This window comes from Sciurus carolinensis, chromosome 7, assembly GCF_902686445.1.
Source record: "Sciurus carolinensis chromosome 7, mSciCar1.2, whole genome shotgun sequence".
Taxonomy (NCBI): Eukaryota; Metazoa; Chordata; class Mammalia; order Rodentia; family Sciuridae; genus Sciurus; species Sciurus carolinensis.
Window position 1 is genome coordinate 103,950,532 of NC_062219.1, and position 18,055 is coordinate 103,968,586.

At 38.2% G+C, this 18,055-nt stretch overlaps 1 protein-coding gene across 12 annotated transcripts in view; it reads left to right on the top strand.

The window, feature by feature from the left end:
- The window catches only part of Pkhd1 (PKHD1 ciliary IPT domain containing fibrocystin/polyductin), a 463,263-nt gene that overhangs the window by 123,638 nt on the left and 321,570 nt on the right, over positions 1-18,055 (top strand). For all 12 annotated transcript variants that reach the window (XR_007109414.1, XR_007109413.1, XR_007109415.1 and 9 more), the window contains one exon: positions 14,444-14,656. Coding sequence is in view for 9 of the 12 variants with exons in the window: in XM_047557741.1 (XP_047413697.1) it covers positions 14,444-14,656 (213 nt within the window). In the remaining 3 variants the exon portion in view is untranslated. The remainder of the gene's footprint in view (positions 1-14,443; positions 14,657-18,055) is intronic.

Below are 18,055 nucleotides of genomic sequence, written 5' to 3' on the forward strand. Positions count from 1 at the left end.
GGTCATCTTTTCCCAATTACTACCACTCTCCATTATTCTCAAACCTTTTGACTTGCTTTACTTTTCTTAATAGTTCTTATTACTGTATGACATATTATAAATTTACTTGTTCGTTTACAGTCTGTCACCTCTATTTGAATAAGCTAAAATAATGCAAAGGACTTCACTAATTTACTTACTATTTTCTTCAGTGAGAAATTTAATAAGTATATTTTTTAAAATCCTTGCTCTCTTAAATATTTTCTCAACTAATTTACTTTGAGTGTTTTTAGTTGTTCTCAGTGATACACAAGCGTGCCTACCTACACATGTGTATATGCATACATAAATACATGTATTCACATATATGCATATACAATGTATTCAAACATACCTATGTGTGCAGGCAAATCATTAAGAGTTATTAGGAACACAAAATCCATTGGCAAATTATTTTTCTGTGTTTAAAAGGCATTTGAAGAACAACTCTACTGGTAGAGAACCTAAACTCTTCATTATGTGGTTGATAGAGTATAATTCTAAACCTCTAATATCTTCTACAATCTATAATATGTGCAAAAGCACTTAAAGTATAATAAAGATCTATTTGAATATATGACTGAATCATTATTATCATCACCACCAACAGCAATTCACCATGCATATCTGTTACTGCCTGTCTTTTTCATGTCTATTCATTATGTCAGAAAAATAGCTGAGTGGAATTTTTATTTTTGTGATTCAATCTACAGACTGAGAAAAAGCATGAGATTTTCAAGTCTTAAAATAATTATTTGAAAACCCTTTAGACAAAAAAATACAAAGGACTATGGTAGAAATTCTTTCTCAACCATTTCTATGGTACAAAGAATACATTCTACAGGAAGTATATACTCTTTGAAAAGATTAGTGGTAAATGAAAGGGAAACTGGACCACTTAAGTACACCAGGGACTTCTTCATGAAGAGATGCGTCTGCTGTATTATATTTCCATTCATGGAAAACAGAATCTTAATGTACAGAGGATGAGGCTCTTATATCCAGAAACCCAAATTTCTACTTTGTGTGTCCTTAGGAGTCTTGAACTCTGTGCTTTACTCATATTTTTACCTTAAAATAGACTTGTTACTTTTTTCTTATATATATAACTTTATAGAGTAGAAGGTAGGATTATAAACTTCTTAGTGGCACTTGGGAAATGGCACCAAAAAGTTTTATGCCATTATTTATGAAGCTCTATGCACTGATTCTTGACTTTATTGAAAAATGCCAGATTTTTTTTTGTGACCATGGATAAGAGATTTAGTAAAAGATCCAGAGCTTTCATCTACTTCCATTCTACTTCTTCCCTCTTCCACTCCCTTCCTCTACTTTTTAAAAAATGTTACTTCAGGGACATTGTTAAACAAAAAAGAGAATTAATCAATTGATACTAATGAGCTAGAATAGAAATATATATATTGCTTTGATTTCATTGATTATATTTTTGTTTTTTATGATAACATGCCCATTGGCCATAGGCATTGCTGAGTTAAATTTTATTATTTTTATTTCAAATAATTATGATGAGCCATAATAACAAAGACTCAATGTCACCTTCTTGTCAAAGCCTTATGCATCCTAGGAAAGGATTGGGCTTCAGTCTGTCATCATGGAAGCATTCATATTTACTCAAAGAAGAAATCAATCTCTTTCTGACCTAGTGGTCAAACACCTTGATGTTCAGTAGAATAGAGATGATGACCAATACAGACTCAGTTAGGTGAGCATGAACTTCCCCACAGTGTTAAGCTTTTAGAATTTAACTTCTCTTGTTCACACTCAAACAGAGTATGGTAATTTTGATTAATGAAGATGTTAATTTGCTAGACTGTAGTAATATTTATAAACATCATGTTGTACACCTTGAGGTATACAACAATGAAGATGTTCTGTCATTTCTTGCTACTCAAAATGCCATTGTTTTAAAGTGCTTGAACAGAAACTTGTTTCAAGTCTCTTTTGCTGCTAATGATGCACTGGCTCCTTTTAATGTGACTCTCTATTTTTTGGTCTGCTGGTGTATACTGAGGTAGTTAAATGCTTGTAAGTCTTTCAAGCCAGAAAGAATTAAATTTCAATGTAGCCTTCACGACTGACCATCTCTGTGACCTTGGGAAACTTCTGTAAGCCTCAGGTTTTTTACTAAGGCAATGCCTGATTATAACAACAGCAACAGTGACAATGATAACTAGCATTTGTTGTTTATTGTGTGGCAATATATTTCCATGTATTGCCCTCCTTGTGTCAATGTTTTGAGTATTAAATGAGGGGATATTTGTAAAGCCCTTAGTGCAGAGTCTGGCCCAGCATAAGAACTCAATTAACATTAGTTGTTTCTTGGAACTAACGGTGATGACTGAATATCAGGCCTAAGTTATAATTTTACTTATGTAAAACCAAACTAGATTCTTGGAAGAATTAGTGGGGTAATAAAGACCTTGTGTTGCTTTTGCCTCATTATCTTCAGAATGCATATTGAAGTGTTATTTCTTTCTACTTGATAGAGGGGATACAGAGGTTGAATGACTAGAAACTGTGTTGCCTCCATTCTCCTTGTACCTTGGACTTTATGGAAATGGAAGCATGTTTTTCTTTGGCAGCTTGAGAAGTGATCTCATTTTCTCTAAACTTTAAATAAATTATTTTAGTCCATACTTCTGAGACTCTCAGATCTTCCTGAGTTTATCTGAGGTTTGTATAGTATAGAAATTTCTGGTCTTGATTTTTTGAGATAAAGTATCTTTTCTTAACCCACTATCAGGTTCATTGTCAAGTTTCTTCATCCTTGGTAAAGGTTTGAGAATTTCAGAGTGAGGAATCAAACGCTGTACCCTGCGGTCTTTTATCCCAGGGAATATATTCTTTGTTGTTCCTATTTAGCACTGCACTATCCTTGGGTTCAGTACAGGCATGTTTCAGGTAACCCCTTACAATGCAGTGATCTAGGAATGCCTTGAAATAGGGCTGCCCGAGATGTTACTTGTGGTTTTGCTTTCTGTCCATCAAGCTGGTGTGAATCCCTTGTGATATTACCCTATGCCTACAGATTCACAACTTTACAGACACCACATTGGATTTGAAGGAAACCCATCTGAAGGCAGGCTGGAGTTTGGTAACAATTATGCAGTGATGTTTCTGCCTGTAACTATAGAATGCCTTGGACATGAGAGGTTTTGTAGGCTGGTAAAATTTGTTGCAAGTGGTAGATTTAAAATAATTTATCTGCAAGTTAGCTTTAAAAAATTGTCTGAATTATTTCCTTTCTCAGTTGAAACAGCTGTCCTTTGAGGCAGGGAATGGAATGATTATGGCAGATAATATAAGAATGACTCATCACAGTTTGGTTAGCAAATTGGGACCTGAGTTAAAGTTTGAGGCTGTCACTCACTCTCCTACTGCATTGCAGAAGCCCTCTCATCCTTGAATTAATGCACGAAAGGGAAATGATGGTGATTCCCTTCCATTCATAAGAGGAAAGTGCTTTTAGAAACCTCTACTGGATGTTAATATTGTTTGAGCAGCTCTGTGGAGGAAGAGTAGCAGGGGAGATAGTTAACTCATGTCCTCTGTTTGCAAACATGGTGCTTAAGAGGCGTTGTGTCTTCCCCAAAGGGGAAGCTTAGTGAAGTCAGCATCAGGAAGAGCTCATCTGAGTGGTTTTGAAGTCTGTCCCTCAACTGATCTACCTCATTTGTGTTTGTGTGCCAGACTTTTTTTGGTTGGCATTACTTATTTTATGGGGGGACTCTGTCTGCATAGTTAAATGGACCATTGATAGAATTTTCACTTGGATAAGAACTTGAATTACTGTTATATTTGATTTTTCACAAATATAATATTGAAGTTTTTTTTTATCTTCCTCCTATCTTTGGGGAAGTTTATAGAGATCTAGGTTATAAGCTTATGTTATATTTTGGATATGTGATGCCCCACAAAGCTCTTGCATTAATGCAAGAATATTCAAAGATGAAATGATTAGATTGGGAGAGCTGTAACCTGATCAGTCCATCTTAGTTTGAATGGATTGACTGGGTGGTAACTGTAAGCAGGTGGGGTGGCTGGAGGAGGTGGGTCACTGGGGACCTGCACTGGAAGGGGGCATCTTCTCTGTGCCCTCCCCCCACACAGAGCTCTTGGTTCTTGCTATCATTCACAGATCAGCACTCCTCTGATACAACTTTCTGCCATGAAGTGCTGCTCACTTTGGGCCCAGAGTGATGGAGTTGACTGACTATGGACTGAACCTCTGAAACCATGAGCCAAAATGAACTGTCCCTCCTTCAAGTTGTTCTTGTCAGGTATTTTGATCACAGTGATGAAAAGTTGACTAACACAGCTTAGGAAAGCAGGAGCCAGATCTGTTTTGGCTTACCTTTATGTCACCAGCACTATTATGTCCCCATGCATGTAATAGATACTCAAATAATTATTGAATGATGAACTAATGAAAGAGTTTCTGACCTGAAGAGACTGATTAATGTTAGTTGTGAATTTCTCTATAATCAGAGTCCTTCCTGGTATCCTCAAATGTTAGTGGATCAGTCCAGACAGCGACCAATTTCATTTACTATTTGTATATCAGGAGATCAGAGACAAAGGCTTTTTAATGTGGGGGACACTTGGCTCTGAAACCCCTTATTTTTCCCAATCAGACAATGACTTACATTATTTACCTCCAGAGAACAGTCCCAGACACACTTGATTAGCCTTAAATGAAAGATAAGCCATTGCTGTGAGAAAGGACATGCTTTCAGTACATAGGCAGACAGACAGATAGATAGATATTTAACAATTTACAGTTTTATGTCTTGACAATGTGGATATTGTAATATGAAAAATGCTACCAAAAGAGACCAGTCCCTTCCTAGCACAACAGCTATAATATTTTCAGTAATGAAAGATAAACGTTTCAAACTTCCTTACTTAAAACCCTTCATTGGCTTTCCATTAGCCTGTAAGTTCAAGTCTAACCATAATATGACTCACAGAGTCTTTCATGACTTGGTTTCTCCTTACCTCTCCACCTCATTTATTGATTAATGGCCCCTAGATCTATTTATCCAGACTTGGAATGGAACTGGAAATCTGGGATACTTTTGTATCTGGGATTCTTGTGCAGATGAAAATATATTGAAGACTGAGCTTTCATTACTATTGTTTCTCATGCACTGTATAATATTCCTGAGGCCAGATAAAGGTAGGAGATATTCTCAATTTTTATATTATTGGAAGAAATAACTCATCTTTCATTTAGAATACTTTTATGGCATAGCCAAATCATATGTACAATATTCAGAGGGTAATTATATTTGGAACCTATTAAAAAACAGATTGCTCAGAGAAATGTATCAAATAGTAGGCTGGTCAGAAATGTGATTGGATCAATGCTAAAGGAACTTCCATAAAGAGAAGGAAGAAGATTATTTGAATGAATTTGGTAGCTAGGGAGATTTTTATCTGTTTGGTACAGACTTTGGGGGAAAGACAGTTTTTTTGTTTGTTTGCTTTGTTTTTTGTCTTCTTTGTTTCTCTTTAGAAGTAGTTTTCTCTCTGAAGTCTTAAGTGACTTTTTAGAAGCCCATGGAATAGCTGAGGGCCTTGAGCACTTAAATACAAGAAGCTTTGTTGATAAAAGAATATAATGAGTTTCTGTAAGTAGAAAGGAAATCAAAGTTTAGTGTAGTAGTAATTGATAACAGTAGGTATAATGACAAATGAGTTTATTTGTATCTCAATGTTTGAGTTCCTTTAAATATTTCTGTATAGTTTTTCTTCTACAAATATATTCATATCTTATAGCTGGTATAGATTTAATTCACTTATAAGGCTAATAATGTGTTTTATATTTTGAAGAAAAAGTAAAATCTGAATTGTAACTTTCATCTTTTCTGCTATCCATAAAACAGGCCAGTTTTCTAAAATTTGGGTGTTTTCATGTACTGGGAGCTGTTCAACTTCACTATGAGCTTCTGGAAGTAGAGATTGGTGTTTTCACATGTTCACTTCTACAGCTGACAGAGGGACTGGAAATGAACAGTAAATGTTGGTTAAATGATTGAGAATTAATCTGTAATTCCATACTTGTACTTCTCAGGCTGTTTTAGATGACAGTAAACATCATGAGACTATGGGTACCCAGAACGTACAGCATTCACTTAATTTGCCTGTAGCAGCATGTGAGTACTTTTAGTTCTCAGTGCGTTGTCCCCAATCCACAGCATCAGCATCATCTAGGAACTTGTGTGAAATGCAAATTATTGGGCCCCACAGCAAACCTGCTCTGGGGGTGATGCTACCCAATCTGCATTTTAAGATTACTAGGTGATTCTGAGAAATGCTCCAGTTGGGGAACTTCTAGCCTGAAACAATAAAAGGAATCTTGTAGAATTGTCAGAACTGGAAGGCAATTAACCTCCCCTACTTACTTTTTTCCTAAGGGCTATGTGACTCTTTGCAAAGAACAGTGGCAACTAAGTTGACCCCATTGAATGGGCTTATCCTGGGCATAGCATTTTTAGTTGAATGTGGTTCTCTGTCCTGCTGGGGAATTCTGAACTGACGATAACTATTTCTCCCAACTGCTATTGTTTGTGGCTCTAAGTCAGATATATTTATTTCAAATATATTTTTTACTTGTACATTGCCCATTTGACTTCAGTACCAGACTAATTAAGGAATTAGTATGTGGCATTCATTCTGGGAGGTGTATGATTCTTTTCCTGTATCCTGAGAACATTTTTGCAAACACTTTCTAGTTCATATTTTCTTTTTTTAATCAGGCAGAGACATTACAATTAAAATACCGTTAAAGTGATTCTGGCAAGTATTGCAATAAGCATGTTTTTTAATTAAAGGAAGAACAGGGGGATGCATAAGCAGCATCAGCTAAAGGGGAAACATTCGTCCGATATCTATTTTAATTGAAATGAAAAGCAAATGGGAAACACAGCAGCAGCAGCCTTTGCCTGCCCATGTGTGTGGATTCATCCCAGGTTGCTTGGTTTAGGTGTTCTGTGCTTGATTAATTAGTACCCAGTCAGAGCGTCCATTCCCTTTGCCCCCAATCCTTAAAGCCTGATTTATGCCTCACATCCCCCATGAATATGTGAGAGCTCAGGCATCTATTTCCTGAGCTGCTAGTGGATAGGATTATGGAGCGTGGACTGAGCTCTTGGGGGCTCTCGTTTGCCAGCCAAATTGATTTTCCGCCTCTCTGGCTGGGGACAAGCCCACCTCGAAGGCTTGCCAGGCTCTGCTCCAGTGCATCAGGCACAAGTCTAATCCGGATCTTGCCAACAAAGGAAACTGTGCATCCCCATCACAATGCAGGCTTTTGGATGTGGCTGACTTCCTCAGTGTTGCTCTCCTGCTCTTCCTTGTCTCCTTCTGGCTCCCACCACTACAGCATGCAGCAGCAGGGTACAGTGATGAACCCCAGCTTTGTCCAGATCACTCAGCTAGACTCATTATGAAGGCAGGACTATATCTGTCCGTCCAGGATGGAGATCATCTCTAATTCTCCAGGGGAAGGGAATTTCCCAGGCTTCTCTCATCATCATGTGATGATTTAAAAATTGAACAGTAATGAAATATAGGCTGCTAAAATTTTTAAGAAGAAAATCTAAATGGTCGTTAGTCAATGTAGGTAAATAAATTGTAGAGTTTCTCTCTCAAAATTCAGGTAGTTCCAACTTTGAGTAAATGAAATATCTAGTCTTCTGATACAGATCACTTAATTAGTTGGGGTTCTCTGCCTGGTCTTCCCTCCACTCACTTCCCACCTTCCCACTGCTTGCAATGGAATTGATGGGAACGCTCTCCCTGGGTTCATCTTACCACCTGACACTATCTCCTCACCCAGCCTGCTGCCTCTGGCTCTACCTTGATCCTTCTAAAAATGACATTTAGGGTTTGACACTCATTACCAGTTTCACATCCCTTGAAACTTTTCCTAGAACCTGTGTCTCTGCAGACTTTCAAGTCTTCTTCTAATTTATCTAATCTTTGACTCACTCTCAAGAATCATGGCTACTTCTTCTCAATCTAATCTCTAAATGTGGGTCTTTGATAGTGTCTCCCTCTTAACTCTGTTCTCATTCCACATGCCCTATCTAGGAGACCTTATTCATTTATATAGTATTGACTCACATTTATTTGAAAAATATTTATAAAATAAAAATATTCATTTGAAAAATATGATGAACCACATTCCCCACATGCCAGGCACATTTCTAGGTACAGGGGCTATGACTATGAACAAAAGAGATCTAAATCTTCCTCTTATGGAAAGTTCTTCTGTAATGAAGTAATACAAGTGAATTATGTTTTTGTTGAATTTGCTTAGTACCACAGGGCAAAATGCAGTAAGTAGAGAATACACATTGGGGTGTATAGGAGAATTTGCACACGGCAAGGGTCATTGCTGTGAGGCAGGGGAGCAAGGTCAGTGTGCACAGGGGTACTGTGAGCATAGGGTAGAGTAGAGGGAGACTGGGCCAAAGAGGGACAACATTGATGGCTTTGACTCTGAGTCATTGGAGAATTTTGAGCAGAGATAGGCGATATGGTTTCCATTAAAAAGAAAACCAGCCACACTGAGTGCTGTTTTGACAGCTGACCTTGAGGCAAGGTAAGGGCTAAAGTTAAGAGGTTGATACAATAATCCAGGGATGAGATGAAAGTATCTTAGACCTCAGGAGGATGTATGGTGATGGTGAAAAGATCATGGGAGTATTTGAAGGTAGAATGCATCAGATTTCCTGAGGTTTGGTGGTGGGGCAGGAGTGAAAGTTGACTCTACAGTTTTCAGAATGAGCAACAGATTGGAGTAAGCCATTCATGGAGATGTTAAGACTATGGCATGCTCTGTGAGGCCAGATGCGGGGGTTGGTTTTGGATGTGCCAAGCAAAGAAGCTTGTAAGACCTTCAAGTAGAGATGCTGGGTATCCAAATCTTGAGCTAAGGGTAGCAGTCTGGCTTGAAGATATAAATTTGGGAGACATCAGCAAGTAGCACATGATGATGTTTAAAATTTTGAGGCAGGATGGGACAACCAAGGTGGTGTACACAGTCTGATAAGTATCCAGATTGTCTTGGGATACATCAAATGTTGGTGGTTGGGATGATCAGAGAAATCAGATGGAAGGGACTGAGGAGATGCCTGGGAGTTGGGAGGAAAACTAAGAGGATGTATGCTGGGCAAGTGAGAGGAAGGAGTTCTAGGAAAGAAGAAGTACCCAGTGTCTCACAGGCTGCTGGCCACTTGGGAGAGGTGAGGGCTGGATTTCTCAGCATGGTTGTGACCTTGACAGGAACAGTTTTGGTAGAGAGCTCTGGCAAAGGCCTGAGTGGGGAGGGTTCAGAAGAGAATGAAGGAAAAGAATTGAAGACAGCAGGGATAGCCAGCTCTTTTGAAGAGTATTATTATATGGTAAAATACTAATGCTCTAATTTTTCTCTGTGAAGGGAAAATAGAACTATATATTTGTTTTCTTAAAAAAATACACAACAAATTATTTTGTGGTCATTACAGAGGATGGTTAATTGTAGGGTTAGCCAAAAATAGGTTTTGATGTGCCTTGCAAACATTAGCTAGCTGTTAAAAGTCTCTTTTACTTCCCTTTAAAAGAAATAAATGAGATGTTTAATGGAAAGAAGTGATTACATGTAAAAAGTTATGTTCATTTTCTTGTTTTAGAGGGGAAGTAACAATAATGATGGTTGATTGATTTTTATAAAATTACCCAAGGTCACTTGTGGGATGTAGTCAGCTTTCATGAAAGTCATAGCAAACAATTTAAGGGTCATAGTCAAAGGCTGGTCTCAGCCCTGCTCTTTATTTTAACTTTCAGAAATGGGGTCGAGCTCTATAAAGTAGAGAGATAAAGTCCTCCCACTGTACTCCCATTCTCAAGTTACTGTCCTGTGAAACCGGCCACTCTGTATTTATTGTAAGGTAATAAAGCGTGAGGATAGAAATCTTGAGGTCTTGGTGAAGATCTGGAGTAAATATAAACTTTATTTTTACATAGAGAAGATTTCACTCTGTTTTTCATTTATCATTAGATTAGGCAAAAAAAAAAAAAAGGCTGAATTCCTCATCAGTCTCTCCTCTTAACATACCTAAACACATTTGTATTTGCCACTGATTAAGTGGGGAAGGGATGCTTTTTGGCAGGAGTCAGTGATGTTTGTATTAATTAGTCCAGCTTATAACACTCTCAACAGCACAAACCATTCCTTTCCTTTGGGTTGAGCCCATATTTCAAAATTTCTACAATTTGTTTCAATGTATTTAATATTTTGCTTACTGGTACAAGGGACAAAGTCCAGGCTTATTCATTTGCCCACTAATCCTTATAATCTGCTTCAAATCCTGTTTGGAATGAGGTGAGGTATATCTCCATTAACAAAATTAAAAATATATATATACAAACAAGCCATAGGCAAACTTTCTTAGGTTAACACATGTTTTTTCTTAACCTAATTAATTAAAAACTACCAGGGAGAGTTTGTGGAAATGGGTAAAATATGAGCTTTTCTCTTAGGTGGCCTTGGGTTCTAATGCTTGGTTATGCCTCTTCTGGGCTGGATGAGGTGTGAGCTGTTTTTCTCCAAGCCCACGTCCTGCTTTGCAAAAATAACAATGGGAGGTTGATCTTGCAGGCTTGTTTGGAAGGTCATCGCAGACAAAATATCTAAAGAGTTTTGGTACATTGGTGGATGCCTGATCACAGTTAGTGACCTTGTTTTCCTGTAGTATTATTTGAATTGCTGACCATACATAAATCTTTCTCAAGTGAAATTCCGAGTTCACTGGAGCACAGTTGGTGTCTGGAGAGCACAGTTTCATTTGGTGGTAAGTAGAGTTGGGAGGAGCTTCAGTGAATGCATGACTCTACCATCCACTTTGCCAATGAGAAAACGGACTGCCCCTGGGTAATCTGAAGCCCAGAGATTTATTGAGAGTCGCTCAGAGTCAGGACAAGAACTCAGAGTCTGTACCCAGCCTTTGTCACTTACTCATCAAGGTCATTTTGAATTTCCTGACTGTTTCACATGGAGAGTCCAGTCATGCAAATCCATGGTCTAGCCCTTGAACATAATTAGTTATTATGTTAATGAAATGTGACTATGTAGGAAAAGTTCTAGTTAACATAAATATGTGAACCATAGCACAAGTCATGTTTCTTCTTCCTTGTTCTCAGTGGAATTCATGTTTATTACTGCATTTCTAGATGCAATGATAATGAAAGGGAAAATTAAAGTCAAAATTGCTAGTGGTTCTAATGGATATCTGGTGATCAGAGTACAATTACTCCAGCATGAGTCTATAGACTGACAGAAGAGGGTCCCTTATTTCTCATTTACCTACCTTATAGTGTGATGTATGTAACAAAGTCCAAAAGCAAAGTCAGGACTAGCAGCAGTGAGATGTTTGAAATTGCTGGTCTACCAGTGCTTAAGTTACGCGGCAACTGCAGACGTGAACAGGCAGTAGCAATTGCCCAGGTAGTGGAGATGATGAGTGTGGTGGTGGCAGACACCATTTCGTTAAGTATCCAGTAACTATCAGACCCTAGATCAAGGACCTACAAGTATTATTTTAATAATTTTCACCATAATTATTTGAAAGAGAACTTCTTCCCATGAACTTCTTACAGATGGAGAAATTGTATGGGATCTGTCATTTTAAATTGTGGCTGAACAGGAAGAGTCACAAGGGGTGTAGTCCAAATAAATATCTTGTGCCTATTACTGATGGTGTGTGACTTGGGCTCTGGGAGGAAAGACTGAAAGTCTTGATGAAGAAAGGCAAGAAAAACTCAAGAAAAGTTTAGAACAGAAGGTCAGGGAAGAAGTGGCCTCTGCATTTGACTATTGGTCAAACATTTATTAATCATTATCTCTGCACTAAGATGGAGGTTAAAAATAATAACGAAAGGCATCTTAGCCTTTTCCTTCTCTCCCTCTCATTCCTTCAGTGTGTGATTAATTACTTCCAGTTGTTATTTCTGGACAGCAGCAATGATTCAACTCAATAATTTGGCACTCTGGGTTTAGGACTAAATTTAGCAGGTTAGGGTCTTTGTTGTCTATAGCTGCTTACTAAGATCTTCCCTGTAACAGTGGAGACTGACCTTTGAGCCATTTCTAATTCCTTGCTCTCTCCACATCCTTTGCCTACCTTTAACTTATTGAGACAATGAATCACCTTATAGATTAAATGCAATAATAACATCTTCTCTGAGAAAGTAGGAGTGAGAGTATATGCATGTGTTCATATGTAAAGAAATTCAGGTATTTACATCAGATTCTAAGAAGATACAACTGTATATTGACTCACCCAGCAATTATGTAATGAGTGTCAATTACCTACCAGTTGCTGTTCTAGATTAGGAACTTAGAAGTGAACAAAATAAACAAATGTCCTGATGAAGCATGAATTCTAGTAGAGAGAGGGAAGAAAATAAACATGTAAATATATGTTGTGATGTCATATAGTATGAAGGAAAATACATTTCATAAAGGGTGAGGGCATTCTATTTTATATAGAATAAAAGACTTCAGTGAGTCAACTTTTGAACAGAAAGAAGAGGGAATGAGACACATTCCAATTTAATGAGAGAACATACTAAATAAAGGAAGATCATAGGCATAGGATTTGAGGTCTTTTGAAAACCAACAGGCAGGCCAATATATTTGGAGTATGTAGTAGTGAGATTTTTATTACTATAATGCAATACTGGATGCAGGTTACTTTATAAAGAAAAAAGACTTATTTTGACTCACAATTTTACCGGCTGGAATTACAAACAGTATGTGACAGGAACATATCTCTGTGTGGTCTCTCTCCTTCTTCTTATATGCATCTAGGATTCAATCACCAGGGTTTCATCCAAATGACCTAATCTAATCCAATCTAATCACTTCCCAATGGCCCCACTTCTAAACATAGTATGGTCAAGTTTCCAGTCTCTTAATACCATTAATATAAAACTTTGGGGTATAAATCCCAGCATGAATTGGGGGGGTGAACTATACTAAAACCATAGCAGAGCAGTTGAAAGAAAGGGTACATTTCAAAAAGATGATGTTGGAGAGATATCAGAGTCGGGTGGCAAATCCAGAGCGGCCTTTCGAAGCTCCATGTTAAGGACTTTGAATTATTCTGAATAAGATGGGAAGCTGTTATAGGGTTTGGAAAAGAGGATCTCTGGTGTTTCTGACATAGTCACAACTTTGACCACTTCACTACAGAGTAGCATAGTTCAGTCCTTTTTGCAAACCACTTTTAGCAGGAAGACAGATTTAATAGCTCATTCATGTTAAAGTGTTTACATGTGAGGCTTTAATTATTTCAAAATTATTGAGAAAATTGTTTGTGAAATGTAAATATTGTAAATCCTTCTGAAGAAAGATATTATAGAGATGAAAGTATCTTTTTGATATTTAATTATTTACTCTCACAATCTAAGAGTTCTATCTTAAAATTATATTCCTATGTTACAGATAACTGGAGCATTAAAGCAGAATGGTATCTGAATCAGTTAAGTTATTGGTTGTAGATAACAGAAATTGAATTCTCTTTTTAAAAAGGAGAATTGGGAAGGTATTGGGTAGTCTACCGAATCAATGGAAATCAGTCTGGAAAGTAGATATAGAAATGAACAGGAATCAGGGCATAGGGATGGGGAGGTGATGGATGGGGAGGTGATGGATGGGGGCTCTCAGAAGCAGGAGCTCTTCCAAGGCCCCTTAGAATACCACCACTGAAATTAAGATCTAAGCATTTCCTGTCTTCCCCTTTGCTTCACATTCCTACAAGCTATGTAGGAGAAGAAGTCTTGATTGGCAGTGACCCTCAAATCTATTCAATGGAAGCAGAACCCTCAAGGAAATTAGTGTCTATCATCAAAAGAAAGTATAATGGATGCCAACCAGTTAAAAATACCACAAATGGCATGGTGTTTTCCCTAATCATACTTCCTTTTATTGAAATTTTTATGATTTTGGCACATTTCTGCTCTCCTTATTTCTTTTACACTTGTTTCTCAATTTTTATAAGCTTAATTTTATAAGCTGCTTTTATCTTTGCTAAATGGTAAAGTTAGTGGTCTTCTAATCCTTTTTTTTAACCAGTCCAAAATATTTGTATGTTTAGATTATTGTCTTGAAAAATATTACAAGTGAAGCTTTAGAGACTAGTAATGCCTAACCTGAACTGGCTTAATAATACAGTGTTTCTATCCTTGGGTATCTGATATACCCTAATATACTTCTAGAAGAGATTGCAAAATAAAATAAGTCTAAGTTCCAAAAGAAGTATATAAACGAAGGGGATTTCATCAGACATTGGAACTGTCAAAAATGGGTGAGACATACCCTCCCAGGACTGACCATTTTCTCTTTGTCCACTAGGGGGCAAGCTGATTTTTATGGATCTAGGACCTATAGAGCTCAGGGCCCACTCCATCCTTGTTTCTGATGGTGGAGAACTCCGCATTGGATCCAAGGACAAGCCCTTCCAAGGCAAAGCTGAGATCAAACTCTATGGGAGTTCCCACTCTACACCCTTCTTTCCCTATGGAGTCAAGTTCCTGGCTGTGAGGAATGGAACTCTTGCTCTGCATGGTGAGTGAGGTAGTTGACCAGAGGAAATGAAATAGGGCTCTGTCCAGTAAATGTTCTGGCTATAGAAATTGATGTATAGAAATGGGAAATTTACATAAATCTACCTTTACGTGCTTACAAGTCTTTGTGATTAAGCAAATGTCAATTTAAGGAAATCCCCTGTGCCAATGCTTACAGTCAATATGATGAAACTCAAGCAAAGTAGATGAGTCTAATATGTTTTGAGAATTTTGAAAGTTAAAAAAAAATGTTTCATCTCCAGCTGTGTGATGCTACTGGGTATGGAGAATGAGACCTCCTTTCCCTCTGCTTCTCTCATTTTCATCTTTATCCTCTTCCTCCTCTTGTCCTATTTCCTCTTCTTTATTCTCCTTCTTCCTCCTTTTCCTCTTCTTCCCACCCCCTACCTTTCCTCTCCACTTATGTTTTCAGATTAAGCTGCCATCAGCAATGGTTCAACTACTTCCCCAAAGCCCTTCCCTCAAGGGGTGTCCAGGATCTCACGTGAAACATGGAGCTTGTACATTGAACACAAGTGAAATCAAGTTACTTCCTCTCTGTGTGATGCTGTCCCACCTCATTCATTTGAAGAAAATATTATGTAGAAAAGAGCTTGGCCATTAGTATGAGGTGTATACTGATGTATCCATCAGAGAATTCCAGACACCTCTGCCACTCATCAATTCTCTCCTGCCACCTCATCCTTACCACCTGAGGTCTCAAACAGATTCGCCCTCCAGCTTGGTGGTATATCATGGTTAAAATCTTTGCATAATGTCCCTGGATTTTTTCCAGGGCCAAAGGTGGGTCTGATGACACTGAGGCTTTAGAGAAAAACTAATTTTCTTTTGCTGTCAAATATGCAAAAGAGTGAGCAACTTGATTCACTGCTTTGTACCCAGAAAGTCCCTAATGACCCAACATCCACCCTACTTCCTAGAATAGTATAATTCACCATTATTAGGTGCATAAAAGACTCTTCTGGGGAGAGTGTATGAACTAGATTTCCAGGTGTCATCCCCAGAGTCTGTTTTTAGTGGGCCTGGGGTGGAGCCCAGGAATGTGCATTTCAATAGAACGTACATGTGGTTTGATGAAGATGGCCCTTTAACTGCACTTGGAAATGCACTGATTTTAGTAGTTGACAGTTGTGGAATTGGAAATTGGTTTAGTTTCATTGCTTATCAGCTTATGACCTAGGACAAATTGATCTCTATGAATCCAGAAAACACAGTCCCCACATTTTGCTTACTACTCGTGAAGTGTTGTCGAATGTCTGGCACACAATAACTTACAAGCATTGTTAGTTATTACAATTTTGATTATGTTCTTTTCCTTTTCCTTTCTCTAAAAGCATAGAGTACCCAGTGCCAAATATATCATATTTTCTTTTAGGGGTGAGGAAATATTGAGGGGCAGAGGCTTTTCTTTCAAAATTTGGCATAGGGCCTCTCCTGCCTACCAATTTTTGTCCTTATTAATTTTTGTGCCTATCTCCTCATCAGACTGGGAGAGGATTTAGCCTTGGAGATTGTGAGTCAACAACATTCCCAGGCACCTTCTGTTCTGTTCCCACCACCCAGCGAACACCTTTAGATTTTAATCTCTCAGGGTGCAGCTGCTTTTCAGCACAGGACAACCACCATCCCTGGGCATGGTTACAACCAAGTTCTTGGAAACCACTTGCCTGGGCCCTCACATACTCAGAAGTAGGGCACTACCCAGTAAATCAGGCCCTTTGCAACCTTGATTCATAATATCTAGCAGTAAGGCCACTGAGGGATTCTAATTTAACTATTCCTTTGGTAATACTGTCCCCGCCCTCTCCCTCCCTTTGTGTTCTTCATCGTTGCCCTTTGTAACCCTTCTGCTCTAGCTGATTTTTATCATAGATTAAACTGCTAAGCAAATAGGCTTCGCAGTTCAGTTGTCACAAAGAAAGCTGGAGTTGAAAGCACATTTCATGTCTTTCTACAATGCATGAAACTTTCACACACTTGTGTATAGAAGACCTGCACCACATACCCTCCTCCTCCATACACTGCTGTCTTTCTTTTTTTTTCTGTTTGTTTAGGAGCAGATAAGGAGAGGGGATGTTCTGAATCTTGGGTGGAGTTCAGATTATTTAGTAAGCTTTGTCACCTGCTCACTTTGATATGTTATATGATGAAATGGTTGCAGGTTTCCTCCAGAGTAAAGGTCTGGGGTTTGGGTGGTTGTAGTCAATAAGGAAATTTCACCCTTGCCTTTTGCCTTGGCTGCCCCATCTGCCAATCCAGCTTCACCGCCCCGAATGGAGTGCCAATCACTTGTCACTTTTCAAAGGGGTTGCTGTCAGCCTGGGTAACTTGAATTTTTGACAATGTAATTATGGCTCTTGCTTCCACAGTGGGAGTCTGAGCAGGATGGTGGGACTTTTATTGATTGTTCAGCAGGGAAATTTATCAATGTCTCTCATTTCATTTCTAGTTCCTTCCTGAGAAATTTGGCTGACAGTTTCTTAGGAGAAAAGCAGTCTTACGGCCTTGACTGGACTTCTGTCTTTGTCCTTTTCAAGAAATTATAAGATATAGACATTAAATATAGATGGGAATTTCCGAGAAAAGCTAGTATGTGGGGAATGATTGAGGAAAACACCAGTGCAATTGTTATGATCATAAGAATTTAGTAGGAATAAATAAGAAAAAATAAAACCATCTAAAGAAGCGAGTTTAGACATGGGTTGTTTTCTTTCTGTAAGTACCAGGTATCTGTATGTCAATTCCACAGTTTTTGGGAACACTGTGCTATATTCTATTATTGTGGTTGGTGAAGAAAACAAGGCTGTGGTGACGCCTACTACAGTGGACATGGAGTAGGCTGTGTGTAGAAGTGTGTTCCTGGTTAGTGATTTTCAAATTGTGCTCCTTGGAACCCAAATGCTTCCTGGGCGGCCTTTCATGGTTCCACCAGCTGAGGTATTTGGGGGGTCAAGCATTCAAGGCTTAAAATGCTCAAGTAATCTGTTCACTGCTTTTATTTCCATTGTTTTTGTGTTCTAAGTAATATTTCATTAGAAAAAAAGAGTTCTGAAGTGGGGCAGAGTGGTTCACATCTTTAATCCCAGCTATTCAGGGTGCTGAGGGAGGAGGATCACAAATTTAAGATTGGCTCGAGCAACTTAGTAAAGACCCTGTCTCAAAATTTTAAAAATTACAAAGGCAGGGAACGCAGCTTGCTTGTAGAGTGCTCCTGGAATAAAGCCCCAGTACCAAAAACAAAAAAGCAAAACAAAACAGAAAAAAAAAATTCCACTGTCAAGAATTATGTTTAAGAAAAACTCTCCTAGGACAACCTTTCAACCGTGCTGTGTAGATTCTTTTGAAGAGCCAGGGCTTCTCTTTGCATGATTCTTCATTT